This window comes from Acaromyces ingoldii, assembly GCF_003144295.1.
Source record: "Acaromyces ingoldii strain MCA 4198 unplaced genomic scaffold FA10scaffold_2, whole genome shotgun sequence".
Classification (NCBI taxonomy): Eukaryota; Fungi; Basidiomycota; class Exobasidiomycetes; order Exobasidiales; family Cryptobasidiaceae; genus Acaromyces; species Acaromyces ingoldii.
The window spans coordinates 1,172,682-1,190,059 of record NW_020290248.1 but is presented as its reverse complement, the minus strand read 5'-3'; the positions used below and the strand labels follow the sequence as shown (position 1 = coordinate 1,190,059).

General features: G+C 57.4%; 7 protein-coding genes across 7 annotated transcripts; 3 read left to right on the top strand and 4 right to left on the bottom strand.

Annotated features, from left to right (window-relative positions):
- The first annotated feature begins 767 nt into the window (after positions 1–767).
- On the top strand, positions 768–3,097 carry FA10DRAFT_265395 (MFS general substrate transporter). The gene has a single exon (XM_025521041.1). It carries the CDS (start codon positions 843–845, stop codon positions 3,015–3,017), a length of 2,175 nt encoding a protein of 724 aa, XP_025378744.1. The 5' UTR covers positions 768–842; the 3' UTR covers positions 3,018–3,097.
- Positions 3,098–4,238, bottom strand: FA10DRAFT_300146 (single hybrid motif-containing protein; the record flags this gene model as incomplete). Its single annotated transcript, XM_025524800.1, has 4 exons — positions 3,098–3,787; positions 3,849–3,911; positions 3,967–4,109; positions 4,181–4,238. 4 exons carry the CDS (start codon positions 4,236–4,238, stop codon positions 3,098–3,100), a joined length of 954 nt encoding a protein of 317 aa, XP_025378743.1.
- Positions 4,239–4,393: 155 nt separating this feature from the next.
- Positions 4,394–6,170, top strand: FA10DRAFT_300145 (FAD/NAD(P)-binding domain-containing protein). The gene is made up of 3 exons (XM_025524799.1): positions 4,394–5,073; positions 5,133–5,686; positions 5,743–6,170. Exons 1-3 carry the CDS (start codon positions 4,417–4,419, stop codon positions 6,125–6,127), a joined length of 1,596 nt encoding a protein of 531 aa, XP_025378742.1. The 5' UTR covers positions 4,394–4,416; the 3' UTR covers positions 6,128–6,170.
- Positions 6,171–6,206: 36 nt separating this feature from the next.
- On the bottom strand, positions 6,207–9,071 carry FA10DRAFT_271280 (hypothetical protein; the record flags this gene model as incomplete). The annotated part of the gene is made up of 3 exons (XM_025523096.1): positions 6,207–7,364; positions 7,452–7,613; positions 7,698–9,071. 3 exons carry the CDS (start codon positions 9,069–9,071, stop codon positions 6,207–6,209), a joined length of 2,694 nt encoding a protein of 897 aa, XP_025378741.1.
- Positions 9,072–9,244: 173 nt separating this feature from the next.
- On the top strand, positions 9,245–12,751 carry FA10DRAFT_265392 (hypothetical protein). Its single transcript, XM_025521040.1, has 2 exons — positions 9,245–12,483; positions 12,541–12,751. Exons 1-2 carry the CDS (start codon positions 9,537–9,539, stop codon positions 12,582–12,584), a joined length of 2,991 nt encoding a protein of 996 aa, XP_025378740.1. The 5' UTR covers positions 9,245–9,536; the 3' UTR covers positions 12,585–12,751.
- On the bottom strand, positions 12,592–14,589 carry FA10DRAFT_265391 (hypothetical protein). The gene is made up of 5 exons (XM_025521039.1): positions 14,288–14,589; positions 13,912–14,217; positions 13,811–13,851; positions 13,414–13,755; positions 12,592–13,343 (listed from the first exon to the last, which is right to left on the bottom strand). The coding sequence occupies exons 1-5, from the start codon at positions 14,447–14,449 to the stop codon at positions 12,764–12,766; spliced, it is 1,431 nt and encodes a 476-aa protein (XP_025378739.1). The 5' UTR covers positions 14,450–14,589; the 3' UTR covers positions 12,592–12,763.
- A 96-nt stretch (positions 14,590–14,685) lies between these two features.
- FA10DRAFT_249765 (P-loop containing nucleoside triphosphate hydrolase protein) lies at positions 14,686–17,271 on the bottom strand. The gene is made up of 6 exons (XM_025519544.1): positions 17,082–17,271; positions 16,499–17,015; positions 16,215–16,434; positions 16,070–16,155; positions 15,421–16,003; positions 14,686–15,366 (listed from the first exon to the last, which is right to left on the bottom strand). Exons 1-6 carry the CDS (start codon positions 17,116–17,118, stop codon positions 14,743–14,745), a joined length of 2,067 nt encoding a protein of 688 aa, XP_025378738.1. The 5' UTR covers positions 17,119–17,271; the 3' UTR covers positions 14,686–14,742.
- Positions 17,272–17,378: the final 107 nt, after the last annotated feature.

Below are 17,378 nucleotides of genomic sequence, written 5' to 3'. Positions count from 1 at the left end.
TTTCTGCCACGGCAAGTCCGCCATCACTTTTAGGGATGATGATATCAACAACACGCCCAATCACGATCAACCAAGTCAGGGACACAGTCAGTTAAAGCTTTTCGCACTTGGATTTCTCAGGTCCTGATCGTCGATACTGCCCATAGCTTACGGCACAATCTTCTGTTCCGGTATCGTTCTGCCGAACCGTTCGTTGTACATCTCAGACTTTCTCTCTCGTTGGGTGAAAGACGACAAGGGACACAAGCACCTCGAGATAGTGACCTTGAACGAGAATGTCCCACCAAGCAATCGCAAGGAGGACAGCGCCTCCTCGGATGGCTTCAGCTACCGTGAGTTTCCTGACCCACAGACGCAAGGTTGCGAAAGACTTCTGAACAAGGTTCGGCAGACTTTGACGTCAAGCTGCCGACCAGCAAGCCCGGCAAATGGACATACACGATCGTGGAGCACTTTCACACCTTGTTGAGTAGCGCACCTTTCTGACGGAAGTCGAGCACGGCTGACTTTTAGCTGATATCAGCGAGCCAGACATGATGGGCGTCAACACCAATTCTTACGATTTCTCTATCGCTTAGGCAGAAGTTCTACACGACTCTCACTCCAACAAGTCTGGACTTAGGAGCCCGTATCAGAAAGAAGCATGTGTGACAGAATAATTCAAAGATTTCGTCATGACAGCCCGTTGATGCAACTACTGCAAGACCCTTGCTGAGCGTATCTTGTCGGGAAAGATGCGCGTTCGCAGAGCTTAAACCCGGCTAGTGCGTGAGATGATTATCAATCGTCGCTCCCTGTTCGGTCATCGAACCTAGCCGTCACCACTCTAACTCGACAACATTATGGCGAGTGCTAGCAGTACGAGCGGTGCAGGCATGGCACGTTCTGATTCTAGCCGGAGCGGTCGTCACCACCATCACCACCACCTTCCGCAACCACCACCGGCGCCTCATGCCAGCACCGCCTTTGGCGACTGGGTCAACGAGGTGGACACTACCGCTCCTATCTTGGCGGATCGCATCTACGGCGATGACGGAAGCGACAGCGGAGACGAGCTGCCTCAATCGGCGTCGTCAGCGCGAGACGCTGGTGGAGATGCCGATGCGCCTATGAACGAACACCTCCGATGGTCAAAGTCTCTACCGTGGTGGAGGCGGCCGCACGACTACTGGTTGAGGCCATTTGCCTTTCTCCTCGCAATGTGCGGCGGCATGGTCATGTCGCCCAAGATCGACTTATATACGCAGTTGGCCTGCGAAGACATCCTGCATATCGACGGCAGCTTTGGATCTACAGAGCTTCGACAAAGACCACCACTGTCGCCGCTCTGCCTTGAATCGCCCCAGGTTATCGCCGAAGCGACCTCATTGCAGCTCAAGCTCACCCTTGCTATGGGCATTCTCTCGGCCCTGACCACTGGTCTCTGGGGCGGCCTTTCCGATCGTAAGGGCAGGACCACGGTTCTCCGCCTGGGCGTTGCTGGTCTAACACTCAATGACCTCATTGTTCTCGCCGTTGGTCTCGTCCCTGCCGCGTCCCTCGCTCCCTTTGGCGGTCCCAAGGGCCTGCTCATCGTCGGCTCAGCCATCGAGGGCTTACTCGGCGGATTTGCCACCCTGACCGCTGGCCACCAAGCATACATTGCCGACGTGACACCCAACGGCACCCGCGCTCGCATCTTTGCCTTTTTCACTGGCATTGTCTTTGCCGGTCTGGCCGTCGGTCCGGCTCTCGGAGGTGTCTTGGCCAAGAAGACGGGCCTCATGAGTCCCTTCTACTTTTGCTTGGGCGCCCACGTTCTGTACCTCATCGTCACCATGTTCATTCTCCCAGAGAGCGTCAGCCCGGAACGCCTCGAAGATGCGAAAAAGCAGCACAGGCGCGATGTCGAGGAGCACACCTATACCCTCCGGTCGACGTTGCTGGTCCCGTTGAAGCCGCTCGCAATGCTTCTTCCCAAGCAAGTCAGCGCCCCCGAGCCTTTGTCCCCCGATGACGATGGCGAAGGCGAAGCGGCCGCTTCGCACATCTCCGTCTCTCGCAAGCCCAAGACGTGGCAGTCGCTCGACGCCAATTTGTTCATCCTCTCTTTGGCCTACTTTGTCGAGGCTAGTTGCATGGGTGTCTTGACTCCCAAGATATCCTACGCTAGGTATGTTTTGGGTTGGGATGTTGCCGAGCTGGCGTATTTTCTTTCGTTTGCGAGTATTACTCGGGTGGTGTGCCTTACGGTCATTATTCCGCTACTCGTGAGATGGGCCCAACGGCCAGGAGAGGCGACCAATGCTCTTGCGCTTCCCCAGGACGGTAGCAAGGATGACACCGAACGATCGCCGCTGCTTTCGCTAGACAGCCAAGGCCGGCCAACGACGTACAGCGACACCCAAGAGCAAGGCGAGCCTGGCCGAGAGGCACGTATCGAGAAGCTGTGGACCTTGCGAGCGCGCCACCTTCGTCAGATCCACGACAGCAAGTTTGACAAGCGTCTGGCGCTGCTATCCATCTCATGGGACGCCCTCATGTACCTCATTTTGACGGTAACCCATGGCATGGGCCCTGTCCCCTTTGTGGCTGCCACGGGCCTGACAAGCCTTGGGGGCGCTGCACCGGCCGCCATGAGCAGCTTGGCACTGGCACTCTTGCCGTCCGAGCACGATGCGGGCAAGCTCTTTGGCGCATGGAGCGTCGTCAACGCGATCAGCACAAGCATCGTTGGTCCCATCGCCTTTGTCGAGGTTTTTAACCACACCGACGATGGCGCCCCGCAGACGATCTTTGCCATGTGTATGGCCCTCTTTATCGTCTCGGCCGTAATCATTTCACTCGTCAAGGTCAGAAAGCCAAGCAGCTTGCCTGCGCTGCCCCCGAGGCCGGCACCACCGTCTGCCGACGGACGAACAGGAAGGAGAGAAGACGAAGACGAAGGTCCAGAGGCGAGCTCGAGAAGCAAGATTCGCCTTAGACCCACTGTGCCCTGGCGCGAAGGGGAACGCTCTGTAAATGCTGACGATTCATAGACTTGTACATATCTGCTTGCCTGCTCTGCCCAGAAACCGCTTTCATCATGACACACGCAAAGCAATCTATTGATGACCTTTTACAATAGCCCCGCAAACCCGTCATTTCTGGCCGCATTGCCACTGCTGCTCTTCGGTGGCTGCTTCTTTGCAAATTGGTAATCGTCAAGGAGCTCGTCAAAGGCGCTGCGGCCAGTGCTCTTCGGTGAGGGAGCGGCAGTTCTGGACCTTGCTGACCGCGACGAGTCTGCCAGTCCTCCCATGATGAGCGATCGAATGCTTCCGGCAGTCAGTGGTTCGCTCTTCTTTTCCTGCTTCGCGCCCGACCCAGATCCGCCTGCTCCCTTTGTCGGCGCGCCGAGGTCGGCCACAGACTGGTGGACCTCCTTGAAGGAGCCCGTAGGACTCGAAGCCTTGCCGAGGAACGCCAGCACATCGCCCTTCGTAAGCATGCCCCGCATGCCCGTCCCTTTGATCTTCTCAGCGTCGGCCTGCGAGACGTGGTTCTCAATGAGGAGCCGCGTGACCGAAGGCAGCATCGGCGTAGAAAGCTTCGGAGAGTGTTCTGCTGACTGTACGGTATTGCCGGGCGACTGAGATGTAGGGGGTGCTTGTGAATCGGCCTTTGGCTGCTCGATTTGTTCTTTACCTGGTGAAGGCGCAGACTCGGAATTATCGGCAGGCACCTCGACGTTGGAGATGTCGTCGCCCTCTTCGGCCAGCATTGCAATCGTCTTTCCTACTGGCACACCCTTCTCTCCCTCTTGGACCTGAGATCAAATGAACCGTGTCAATGCGTACCAGAGAGTAACAGCGGTCATAGGTACCCACAACAATCTTGGCCATAATGCCGTCATCCTGCGCTTCCACATCCATCGTTGCCTTGTCTGTTTCCTACAAATAGCCATGTCAGACGCCCTCTTCGTCGGCGACTCAAGGCGACACTCACAATCTCGAGCAGGACATCGCCGGCTGAGAAACTCTGACCATCCTTGACCTTCCACGTCGCGAGACCTCCCTCTGTCATTGTCGGGCTCATAGCCGGCATCGCAAATTTGGTGATGGCCGCACGAGACGTCGACGAGTGCAGGGCTGAGAGAGAGAAGCTAGTCAGTCTGGCCGCAGTGGAAACCTACAAAGCACAGACTCGAGACCAGACGCACCTCGGACTGCGGAGGGAGCCGCGCAGCGCAGTGCGCCTCTCGCCATGATGGACACCATCGTCTCGCAATCGTCCTCGTAGTTTCGGCGTAACTTCTCAAAAGTTAAAAATTAGATGATGGGTGGGCGGGGCGTAAAGGTTGGGAAAAATCGCTTAGTCATGCAGCCCACGCGAGACGAGATCAAGCCTCCACTCGAGCTTCTTCTTGAAGACGACGATAACGACGACGGCGAGGCGATGGAGGCAGGAGGAGAGATGCGGGTGGCCATCATTGGAGCGGGGTCCGCAGGAATGGTGATGGCGAAAACACTAAAGGAAATGGCCAAGTCTGTGCAGCGACCAATCTCGTATCGCGTCTTTGAGCGGAGGTCCAAAGTCGGAGGAATCTGGCAGCTCGACGCAGATCCAGGGTCATGCTGGCTCGCGGGAGAAGATCCGACCAGTGGACGACTCGTTGAGCTTTCCAAGCAAGGCTCGGGTAGACTGAGAGTCGGCTGGAATGGGAGCGTTCCTCCGGGACCCATGTTTCAGGGTCTCCGAACCAACATACCCTCGGACTTGATGGCCTATCGCGACGTCCCCTTCAGAGAGGGCACAGACCTTTTCCCGAGCCGCGAGATCGTCCAATCGTACTTGGAAGAGTACGGAAAGGACCTGGCAGATGAAAACGTACAACTCAACACAGAAGTCGTTTCAGTCACAAAAGAGGGCGAATGCTGGAAGGTCAAATGTCGAGGGCAGTCAGAAGAAGAAGAAGACATCTACACCCACGTCGTTGTCGCCTCGGGGCGGTGCAACACGCCTAACATACCCAATATACCCGGTCTCCAGCACTTCAAGGGCAAGATCATGCACTCAGCATGGTACCGCGATCCTTGTGAATTTAGAGGAAAGGTGGGACATGCTCACGGCAGAGGGGGATTTCTTTCCGTCTGCTGATGCCTTGGTCACAGACAGTCCTTGTCGTCGGCAATGCTTCGTCAGGCATGGACATTGCGCGCGAACTTGCCGGCTACATAACAAGGACTCTTCCCAGTGGCTACACACCCGAGACGTGGCCTGAACAGGTCAAAGGCAATGGCAAGGTCAACGTCATCAGCTCGTGGGAATCGCTCGAAAAGCCCCCACCTATGGACTTCAACCCGTTGGACCCTTCGTCGCCGGAGTGGTGTCGCAAGGTCCAAGTGCGAGGACGGATCAAGGCAGTGCACGAAGATGGAGCCATTGTCTTTGAAGAGGGCGAGGATGTGAAGTCGGGTCAGGTCGACGTCATCGTCTTTGCCACTGGCTTCCTGTTCGACTTTCCCTTTCTGAAGCAGAACCAGGGCGCTTTGTTGAAGGCTCCCATCCTACCGCACTTTGAAGGAAACGACTCGGGTGGGAGACCCTCGTCGACAATGTTCAATCTCGATGACTGGCTTCTGTTCCACGCGAGAGACAAGACCATCTGCTTTCTGGGGATGCCCGTCACCGTCGTTCCCTTTCCCTTGACCGACGCTCAGGCTCGGTGAGTTGAAAGAGACGCGCTCAGAGAGAAGCTGGAGCTGACAAAGGATGCATCAGCTACGTGGCCAATCGCTGGGCAGGCCTTTGCCCGCCACTCCCACAGCTCGACACAACAATTCCTCCCCCGGATGCATCACGATGGACCTCGAAGTCAGCTACCGCCCCCACCACCACCTCATCATCACAGAACCATGCAGAGGATGTCCGTCTTGAGCCGGTTCAACACGTCTTCGGCTACCCTTCGGATGTGGCCTATGTCGATGAACTGATGCGATTGCTCCCCGGCCCGACTGCTGGTAGAGAAGCGCCGTGGGACAAGGGCAATGCCGCCGACAGTGGACCTAGAGAGAGAGGACCTGAAAAGGACTACCTCACCACGTCCTGGCGGCGAGACCGACGAGCGAATGGCAAAACACTCAGAAGAGCCACCCTGGGTTACTGAATAGAAAGAGATGCTGTGATCATAGAGCTTGCAGAAACCATTGCATTTGCATTTGCACAGAGTGGGAAAAGTCCAGAATTTAGTGGCCGTACTTTGCGCCACGATGGAAGACGGGGGGCTGCAGGTGGGCAAGGTCGAAGCTGGGCCTCTCCACCACGAGGAGCTCTTCTTCGGCACCGTCTTGCTTTTTGGAAAGAAGTAAGCCGACGTGAAGGATTGACTGGTAGTCAAACGTCATGTTGCACGACCACGACGCCAGGGCCGACTCGGCCGACCCTTGACTGTTTCCATCTCTCGCCCTCTTGGAGGAGGGTGTAGCAAGGGATGCCGATGATCCCTTCTTGACGGCGCAGAGCCATGCAGGTCCCCAGGTCAGAATTGTCTCGGGTCGAGCGGCAGTCTTTGCGAGCCAGATTGCTCCGACTGCGTGATCACGCACGCCAGCCAATCGTTTGTGCAGCGGCATCTCAAAGCCGAGCGCGTCTTGCTGCAGGGGCGACTCGACGTCGACGAGCTGCGTCTTGTTCGTCGGCAGTACAAGAAGCATCCTTGAGGGTCTGGCCGGATCAAAGGTGATGCAGCTCGGCACGGTAGGAGGCGAAGGCAGCGCGCCGTGGTGACGGAGCGTGTCGAGGGAAAAGACGTGGATACGTCTCGAAGTGTCGACCGACACAAGGTATTGTCCGTCGGGCGAGACTTGGACGAGATCAAGCCGAGCAAACTGTGTCCTCTGCCTTGTTTCTGGTTCCGTCTCCTCTTCAGCCTCGGATCCACTCTCGGAGTCCGAGTCGACTCCGTTGGCGTGGCCATTCGAATGAGCATGGCCATTTGTGAGCTTTTTGCCTGCGACGGCCCGGCCGGCCTCGCGGCTCCGATGCTGTGAGAAGCTAGCAACGATCCGGCAGCGGGGTGCCGTATCTTCCGTGGGTAGCTCCACGACGTGGACGTATGAGCCAGGGTATGTAGCCAGGACCAGGCGACTGCTGTCTGGCGTGAACGTCATTGCGCTCGAGCCAGGCGCGCCGCCAGCTCCTTCGCCAAACGCCTTGGAGAAGGCGCTGACTCGACGGGGTAGGATCCCGTCGCCCACTGTCTGCAAAGAGAAGAGCTTGGTCTCGTACAGGTCGCTGACGGCCAGAAATCGTCCGTCGGGCGAGATCGCCAGGGCCACGAGGTTTGTCTTGACTTTCAGGTCCATTTCCAGCAGCTTGACCCACTGATCGCCGGTCGGCGCATCCTTATCCCCGTCCAGATACACAAGTCCCATATCCTCCAGGGCACGAGATCGCCTTGCACCTTCGTCGGCGAGCTTCCAGATGCCTACGCTTGTCTCTCTACGAAGAAGAATCCAGCGCTTTCCTTCGCAGACTGAGATCGCACCGCCTCCTCCTAACGCGCCACCCTTTGAAGTAGGTGGCACGTACGCGATTCTCCGTTGTACTGTCTCTGCAAATGAAGTAATCGGACTGTTGCTGATCGGATTGTACTCGTCTATTCGTCGTTCGTGCTCCTGTTTGTGAGCTGCCTTTGCCTTGCCTTTGTCATGCATGCCGAGAGAAGCGAGGGACACAGTCTGAGACGGTGAGGCAGCGGGGGTGAGGACGAGGTGAAAGTCGACACCGCCGCTGACAAGAATGGGAAGCCGATCCGATCCCCCAACAAGAGGGCTAAAGGGAGGGTCGATTGCGAGCGCCTTGACATCGTGCGCATGTAGACGTCTCGACCCGGTCTGGATCCATCGGGCTCGTTGCGAGTCGCCCTCTACAAGGGCATACTCGACGACGTTTTGGTCCACTGAGCCACTGTAGACGCTCTTGCCATCTGGCCCTGCACAGAGGGTGAGAACATCGGCACTGCGCTTGTGGCCCGAGAACTGGCCGCCAGAAATAGCTGTCCTCGTCTTTGCTTCGAAAAAGGTGACGTTGCCCATCGAATCGCCAAAGACCAGCGTTCCGTCGCCAAGGGCTAAGACGGACCAGACGATTGTCTGCTCGAAGCGTGATCTGTCGACGAGCACCTTATCCACCATGCGTCCGGTTGCCAGATCCCACACCAGGCCGCACGACGATGCTGTCCCTCCTACCAGAAACGAGTCTTGCCATAGTTCTTCGTCGTCGTCGGAGTCCGAATCCGAGTCCGAGTCCGAGTCTGTATCTGAGTCGATCGCCCTGTTTGTCTTGGTCTGCTTGGGTGTTGTCCTTCTTGGTGGGCCCCAAGCGAGGCTGACGACCCGATACTTAACTCTATCGAGCATATGAACACCGATGCCCCTGTGACCGCCTTGGCTGGCAATTCTCCGACTGACGATGTAGTGCTCGAAGCGGCCATCTTCGATGTCGACGATACGGACATGGCCGTCTTGGCACGCAATGGCCAATTTCTTTCCCAAGGGCGAGGGTGCTAGCGCCCAGATTGAGCCTCCATTCGAAGGCAACGTCCTCGTTGTCCCTGCCAACGCCAGCGCCTTGGAAGATTGGGCAGCCATTGCGGCAGTGACGAAGCCGGGAGAGTTATCGGAGGAAGGCCAAGATGAAAGATGAGGTGGGAGAAAGTGCTCCGTCAACAGCGGCCCTCCAGACGTCGAAAAAAGACGCAAAGTCGGGCGGGGTTGAGTCGGGCAAAGGACGAAGGCGATCGAGTCAATCTTGGAGTCGCCGTTGCCGACAAGCGTGGTGTCGACGAGCCACCCTTTTGCTAACGACGCTGGCGCTTGATCTTGGCTGTCCTCTGTCCACACGCACAGGTCGATGTTGCCATTTTCTCTCCCCACGGCAAGGACGCTTCGTTCGGCGGGCTTCAAGGGCGAGGGGGGAGAAAAGGCCATGGCAGTGATGCGTGACGGCGCCCAGTCGACGAAGCGGACACGATGAAGGTCCATCGCAGATGTCGAAGGACCCGAAGACGGCCCGCTCGCGTTCATGTCCACGTCTGCATCGACGTCCATAGCGACTGCCATCGTGTCGATTTGTGCTTGCCCCAAGAACGAAGAGGCCAAAAAAAAAAAGGTGAGAAGCTGACCTTCCACTTTTTCGAAAAAATTTGGCCAAAAACACGTGCAAGTCTTCATCGCCGCCATAGATTGCTGCCTGCATGCAAGACGCGGCGCGGCGTGGGTGAGCAGACGACAGCAAGTCGGGTGCCATTGTTCATCGCGTTTGCAACGCAACGACGACACCCTCGATCCAAGCTCCGGTGATTTGCCCACGCACGCGGTCAGGGCGGTGCAGGAGCGGACAAATTCGAGAGGTGGTGCGAATCAGCAATTGGTCGGAGCACCACGTCGATGAACGATGGCTGGCTCGCGTTGAAGGGGGAAAAGAAACAAAGAAATTCGAGTCCAGAGGAGGGCCAGAAGAGAAAACGAGCGTGAAACGAGAGGGGTTACACCCGCCGGGGACACCAAAGAGCGATGCCCGCGGCGTTCGATCCGGTTCGCGACTCAGTGCAGTCACCCACCTCGGAGACGGACCGACCTCAGAGCAGGAGACCCTCGCGGTCTGCATCGATTGCCGATGTGCTCAACCATGATGACGAGGATGGCATAGCCGTACGCTCCCTCTCCTCATCGAGTGGCGGACCGGGAGCATCCAGCTCCAACGTCAGCTCATTGCGAGCGGCATACTCGCCCCCGAGCTACATGGCCAAGCTGCCGCCCACCATCGCATCGCCCACCAGCTATTCGACACACCTTCCCCACTCGTCTGGCAATGGCGGCCCTTCGCAAATGCCGCCCTTGCGAAACCAGAGGTCGCCTTCGCTCCAGCACCTGCTCAATTCCGGTCCGAGCCCAGGCCATTCTGCCATGGCAGGTCCCTCCGGTCCCTCGAGTCCCGGATCAGTCGATGGGCATTACGCGCCTCCAGCTCATGGTCGAGGACGAGGCATGTCGATGTCTTCGGACGACCAAGGGGGTCACTCTCGGCTCAGGGTAGATAGCAGTGACATACCGCCAGACTACCACCACCGAACCTCGCCCGGGTTTGCGGGCCAGCGGCCGCCGATGGGAAGCTCGCCCACATCTCACTTTGCGATACCAGAGGTGCCGAATCGTTCCCCAGAGTCGATACGGTCGAGATTGTCGATCCATCGTCTGAGTCAGTCTCCTGGGACGGTGCCGGTGCCACTGCCGCCTCACCACATTCCCTCGACCCAGCATCCTTATTCGATGGGCCCTCCCCCGGCGCTTCCTCCACCTCTGCCTTCGCCCCATTCGCAGTACCCTCAGCCACTGGCCTCTCCACACTCCCTTCCTTCTCCCCATACGCAACAACCACCGCTTCCACCCCCGCATCAGTACCCTGCCTATGGACATGCTCACGCACCGCCACAATCTCCCGCTGGGCCTGGGACGCCCATCTATGCGCACCACCCGCGTTCGCATCCTCCCCCTTCACAGCAGCTCCCATCGCCCTACCATCATGGCCCCTCACCGGAGTCGCCACACACCATGCCTCAGACGACGGAAGGCAGCTACTATGCCCCGACTTCCGGCCATCCTGGCTGGTCACATACTCCTAGCGAGGGAGGATCTCTCAATAGATCTTCCGTCGGACACGATGGGAGGAGCGGCGCTTACTTTCCCGCACCGCTTCCCGCCGAGTATGTGGCACCTTCGGTGAACCATGCGAGCAGCTCACAGCCAGCCCTGCCTCCGGCGAATCGACCGATGGAGCGACTGGAGCCATCCAATTCCCCACCACAGGCCAAAAAGTCGAGACGGGAGAGCACACGTGATGAAGCCATGGATAGGGTGCAGGCAGAGGGTCTTGGAGCAGATGCTCAGCAGCAGCAAGAGCAGCACCCACCGCCAGAAGAGCTACCAGCATCGACTTCTGCTGATCCACCTCCAAAGCGAGGCAGAGGAAGACCGCCAAAGCAAAGGGTGAAAGAGGAGACAAGCACGGAGGCCACTGAGACGAAGCAGAGGAGAGCCTCGGTCGCAGAAAAGGAAGAGAAAGCAATGGCAAAGGGTCTCGAGTCGGACGTGAAGATCGAGAAAGATGCTGCATCAGAGCTTTCGAAGCCTGTACGGGGCAATTCCGGACCAGACAAGCTGCTGCCGATCAAAAACTCAGCAATACCTAAAGAGGAAAAGTCGCCAAAGAAGGAGAAACCAGAAGACACTAAGATGGAGGAGGTTGACGACGAGGTCCAAAATGGAAATGGGCCGGTGCAGAGCGACCTTGCGTATGCGCCAAAGCAGCGCGTGTCAGTGCCCACTGTTACGCGAATGCCACTGACCAGAGCAGAGGTGGACCAGCTCCGGGGAAGCTCCCAGAATCCCCTTCGTCGCAAGTGGCTCGATGAAAATCCGGGCTCGTCGGATGGATGGGAGGTGATGCTGGCCCGGTTCGCCTCAGAGGAGGGCGGACAGCTGCGCGCTCCTAAGCGCAAACGGGAATCAACTACCGCTGTGGCCAGCCTTGCCAACGGGGAGGGCGATGCCGCGTCACTAGTGGCAGCCCACTACAATTCGCGAACGGATGTCGGTTTGAATGCACGTCGAGAGTCGCCCATCTTGCCCCTCCGCAACTTCAACAATTGGGTCAAGAGCGTCTTGATTGGTCAATTCTGTCAGCATGGTGGCAAGGTGCTGGACCTGGGTGGAGGGAAAGGTGGCGATCTGCAAAAATGGGAAAAAGGCAACATTTCTGAGTATGTCCTCGCCGACATTGCCGAGGTCAGTGTGGCGCAGGCCCGACAACGCTACGAGGAACGACGACTCCGATTTCGAGCCAAATTTTACGCCTTTGACTGCTTCAGCAACCCTCTTGCGGAGCACATTGAACCGCAAGTGTTGCAGCGCGGCTTTACCAACGTCTCGCTGCAGTTTTGCATGCACTACGGGTGGGAGTCGGTACCCAAGGCCAACCTCATGCTCGAAAACATTGCGCGCTACCTCGAGCCTGGCGGCCACTTTGTCGGCACGATTCCCAACTGTGACGAGTTGCGAAGGAGGTTGACTGCGCTGCCTGATCCTGCATCGGCCGAGGAGGAAGAGGCGAACCCGACCAAGGGACTCAAGTTCGGCAACGACTTTTACCACGTCACATTCGACCCAGCCCAGCGCGATAAGAAGTACAAGGATCCTCCTTTCGGCCACCGCTATCGCTTCCACCTCATCGACGCCGTCGAGGGCGTCGACGAATACGTGGTGGACTGGGAACAATTTCTGAGCCTGGCAGACCAGAATGGACTGGAGTGCGTCTACAAAAAGAGGTTCGGCGAGGTGTGGAATGATGAAGGGAGAACGACCAGATACTCGGCACTAGCGAGGAAAATGAGAGTCGACGTGCCGTCTAATGACCAACAGACGTTCCCTCCTTCCATGCCTCCGGACCTGTGGGAAGCTTGCGGTGAGTGCCTCTTTTCGACCTGCACCCTGCATGTACGCTAACACGTCTCTCCGGCAGACCTGTACATCGCCTTTGCCTTTCAGAAAAAGAGTCGGCCGTGATGAGATGAGGGAGGGACACTGGCGGTCCTTTGCGTGCTCATTGTTTAGCCATTCTGTACTTTACAAATGTTTCTTCTTCCTCTACGGTCATTCAGCGGAAGCAGATCATATCAATCTGATTTAACATCGTCGAATCCCGCTTGTGGGTCACGATGACGACTGGAGTAGTAAAAGTCAACCTAGGGATGAGGATCGACTGCCGAGGAAGAGGCGTCGGGTGGCCCATGCTCGGTAGCTGGTGTCTGGGGTAGGCTAGCATAGGAGGCCCTGACTGCTGATCTTGACCTCGACCTTGACCTTGACCTGCCGCTGCGGCTGTGATGCCTGGGGTAACGCGGCCTCCTCGGCCTCAGGAAGCGTGGCGGCTTGATGATGGCGTTGAAGACGAGGGTGCCGTAGCACAGCAGCACAAAGCCGAGGATCTGCATGCTCCCGCTCAATGGCCGAAATACCTCCCAGCCGAGCACCAAGGAGGCGATCCAGATGCCAATGGTCCGGCACGTGTCGATCGTGCTCCTTGCCGTCGCACTCACGCTTCTCGTGACGGAGAGGCCAAAGAAGTTGAAAAAGGCGATGGAGAGGGCAATGGCCAGACTCGACCAAAGCACGGGAGCAGAGTGAATCATTTGACGCCAGCCGGTCGCCATGTCAAAGTAGCCCCCTCGACCGTCTTTGGTCCGGCCATAGAGAAAGTGTAGCAAGATTTGGGCTGTTAGCGTGATGCTGGCACCAAACATGCCTTCAAAGCCTACGGCGAGTCTGGTAAGAGATGGGGCGAACATCGTTGTAAGCGTGCAGATCTAGACAGCAAGGTTTTGGCGTCACGTACAGTGGCTCGACGCTGTAGCGCGCCATGACTTTCTCCTCTAGGACAAATTGCGCGGCTGTAAACAGCTGGGCAAAGAGGATCAAGAGGACACCGAGAAGAGCAGTCACTGTCTCTGGCAGCTCTTCGTCGCCGTTGCCCTTCATCGTCGTGACCGCCTTGGGCACCGGAAGACCGGGGATGGATTCGGGCTCGATCTCTTTGAAGATGGTGCCTGAGAGTCCAACGACGCATACACCCAGCATAACGGTAACAAGCGAGAGCCACTGAAAGAGGAAGAGGTGACGGCGAAGGAAGATGACCGAAAAGACACCGACCCAGAGAACGAGAGCGCCTCGAGTCATCCTGAACCAGAGGTAAGCGTCCGATGTAACGAAGAACACGTTAGTACGACACTCACTGATAAATGCTGACAGGCGTAAAGAGGAGACCGACATTCATCTGTACAAACCTCGGGTCAGCGTACCCTTCGGAGGAGTTGGAACACCAAGGCACACTCACAAGCGTCGTCCCACACACGTCGCACAACGCTGGTGCAAAAAAGAGTCCCACAGCTGCTCCCGTCAAAGCTTCTCCCTCTGGTTCCTCTGGCCCTGCCTCTAGCGCAGCAACCGGTGCTGGCGCTCTATCCTCGTCTCTTGATATCCGAGGGGACGTTGTTGGGCTCTGCCCCAGTGCCTCATACGTCGCCCCATTCGAAACCCCGTTCTTTTGTAGCGAGAGAGGCTTGCCCTTGTACCTCTCTTGTAGTATCTGAAAGAGCACTGGCAAAAGGCACCCCATCTCCCCGAGGAACATTTGCAGCGTCTAGTCGTCGCTTCGTCAGTGATGCTCTGGTTTCTTCTTTCGTTGTACGTGAGGTAGATTGCAAGCTCACCTGCCAAACGGGCTGGCTGAACTCGACGTGTCTGGACGGGTTGGGGTCGTCGCAGCGCTCGACACATTGCATATCCTGCCACTTATTGAGAAGCGAGTTGGAGATGCCTGTGAGGAGCATGCCCCCCACGAGCAGAGGCACAGTCGAGCGCGCAATCGACATCCTTGTCTGTCGCGCGCGGTGAAGTGGTGGAGACCGCAGTCGAGAACGGCTTGGTAGCTCCTTTGTCGGCGCTGAGTACAGCCGTTGCTCGGTCGTCCTGCTCCAAGGGGAATCTGCGATCCCTTATCGTCAGAGATGGGAACAGTCAGTGTCAGGCCCCCACCCCCTCCCCTGTTGTTTGAACGCGACCGACTCCACGTGGGCTTTGACGATACCTCGTCACACGATATCTCGCTGTGGAGAGATTGACTTTTTGGACAAGACGCTGAATATTGCTAAAAATACATCTCAAGCTACGGACCAGACAGCTTGGTCCTGCGCTCGTAGAAGTGCGGTGCCAATTCGGGCAGCCACTCTTCTTCAATGACGGTGAGATCGCGCATGAAGCGCTTCTGCGTCTCGACGACCTCGTGAAAGATTACCCACTTCGTGCTGGGCGATCGGTTGAACAAGACTGACGATGGGTGAACGTAGAGCTCGGCATTCTCGCGCACGCTCCGGTAGCTCCCATCAAACGACATCTTTGCGGCGTTCTTGAAGTAGCCGCTCGTCAGGCACTTCCGCAATCGTACGGCGTCTCCCTCACAGCTAACGATGGGAAGGCTGAACCTCCTCATGTACTTTTCCAGCTGCCCTCGAATGCTGATTGCTCGGCTCAGCGCTCTGAAATTCAAACGATGCTGAGCACACCACCTCGCGCTCTGTCTTCCCACCCGGGGATTGATAAAGGCGTTGTACACATTGAGGAGCGTGAGGTGGTCTCCTTCCTCTGCCGTGAACTTGCGTCGCTCGAGCTCGCCTTCGGCTCCCGCTTTCGACTTGCCTTCATCCGGGATGAGAAAGGGGGTCGAGACCGACGTCATGGCGGCAATGCTGAGGATCTCGTGTCCACATTTGAAGGTGACAGACTCAAGGAGCTGCAGGGGCAAGTCAGCAGAGGAATGCGTTTCGAAAATCGAAGAGGTCCTCACAATCTTGGCCATCATCGGATCGACGGGCATCTCAGCCATTTGCTCTCCAAGCGGCTTGGTCAGGCGGCCGTAATCGTCGAGCGCGCCTAGGCTGGCCAGAAATTCGAGTGCTTGTGCAAGGAGATCACTGGGAGGGGCGGGGGGCAGATAGTCAAATTTGGCCAGATTGTCGATGCCCAGGGCTTTAAGTTGCAGCACCTGCATCGACATGTCCGACCTGGAAAGCTCCGGCGGTGTCGTTGCAGGGAGCCTTTGGAATGCTGCTTCTGTGTAGAGGCGGAAGCACTTTCCAGGCGCTGTCCTGCCTGCCCGACCGGCTCTCTGGGTAGACGACGCCTTCGACGTGGGCACGACAGCAAGAATGTCCATGCCCGTAGATGGATTGAAGAGGCGAACCTTGACGAAGCCGCAGTCAATGACGTACCGGATGCCATCAATTGTGACGCTGGCTTCTGCAATATTGGTGGCCACGACGCATTTCCTGTGGCCTCGAGGGGCGGGCTCAAAAATGGCAGACTGTTCCTCGGGCGTCAAGCCTGCGTGCAGCGGCTGCAGCAAAAGAGGCAAAGAGCCAGTGGGCATGCTTGAAGCGAAAAGTAGTCTGAGCAAGTGTTGACGAGTATGTGCAGGGAGGAGAGAGCCGACTTACTTGATCTGGCGATCAGCGAGGGCCTGCAAGCAGCGGTCGATCTCTTCCCGGCCGGTGAGAAAGGCCAAGATGTCCCCTTGCGGTTCCTGATCCGATCGAGAGAGTTGAGCTACTTCCAGGAATAAGCTTCCAAGGTCGGACCTACCCTCAAGTGAACAGACCAGATTGCATCGACGGCAGCCTCGACATAGTCGGACGGAGCGTTGGCGGCATAGGCCACCTCCACAGGAAAAGCCCTGCCTTCGAGCGAGATGATCGCCGCCTCTCCCTCCGGACTATCGGCAGCAAAGAATGAGACAAAAGCCTGGGCATCGATAGTCGCCGACGAGATGATGATTCGAAGCTCCGGCCTCTTTTTGCGGATTCTAGATGGAAGAAAGTGAGAATCAGCGGACGGCCTTGGATCCAGAAGGGACGTAGGAGACTGACTTTTTCAAGAGACCCAGGAGCATGTCCGTGTACGCCCCCCTTTCGTGGGCCTCATCCACCATTACGACACTGTACCGACTCAGGAGAGGATCACGCATGCACTCGCGAAACAGCATACCATCGGTGCAGTACCGAATTCTCGTCCGTGTCGGGTGGGAAAGGTCCTCGAACCGAATCGTGTAGCCAACCTCGTCGCCAAGCACGCACCCGGCCTCGGCTGCGACCCTCGATGCGACGCTGACAGCACTGATCCTCCTCGGTTGCGTCACAGCAATTTGCCTTGCGCCCGAGGCCCAGCCCGACTCAAAAAGATACTGCGGAATCTGGGTTGTCTTGCCGCACCCGGTCTGGCCCACAACGACGACGACGGGGTACTCTTCAACCATGTGAAGAATGGCATCGCGCTGCTTGGCTATTGGCAGCCGAGACCGTTGCCCCTGTATGCCGCCAGACTGGTCTCGAGATGGCCCTGCCTGGATGACCGCCTCGCTCTCCGTCGCCCGATCGAGGGTGGATCCTTGGTAGAGTGCGAGGCGTATCAGCTTCGTGCTTCGTCGAGAAGAAAAGATGAGAGGAAACTTACCTGGCCGCGCGGTACCTGGCTTCCAGAATTGCGCCATCAGCCTCCAAGACCCCGCTCTTCCACCTCTCGCGCCACGCCTTGATCAGCACTGTCCGTTGTCGCTGTCGTTACTGTCGTCGTAGTTGCCTCCGCCGGCTGGGAAGCCTTCTTGACACGTGACGTTTCAGCGTTGATCGGCGTCCGATGGGTCCGAAAGCTCATTTCTGCAGAGAAATGGGAGCAAAGAAAACTAAAAGCATCATTAGTCTAATGAGAATACAGTCAGGTGAAACCTAAATGTGGGCGGACTTGACGTTC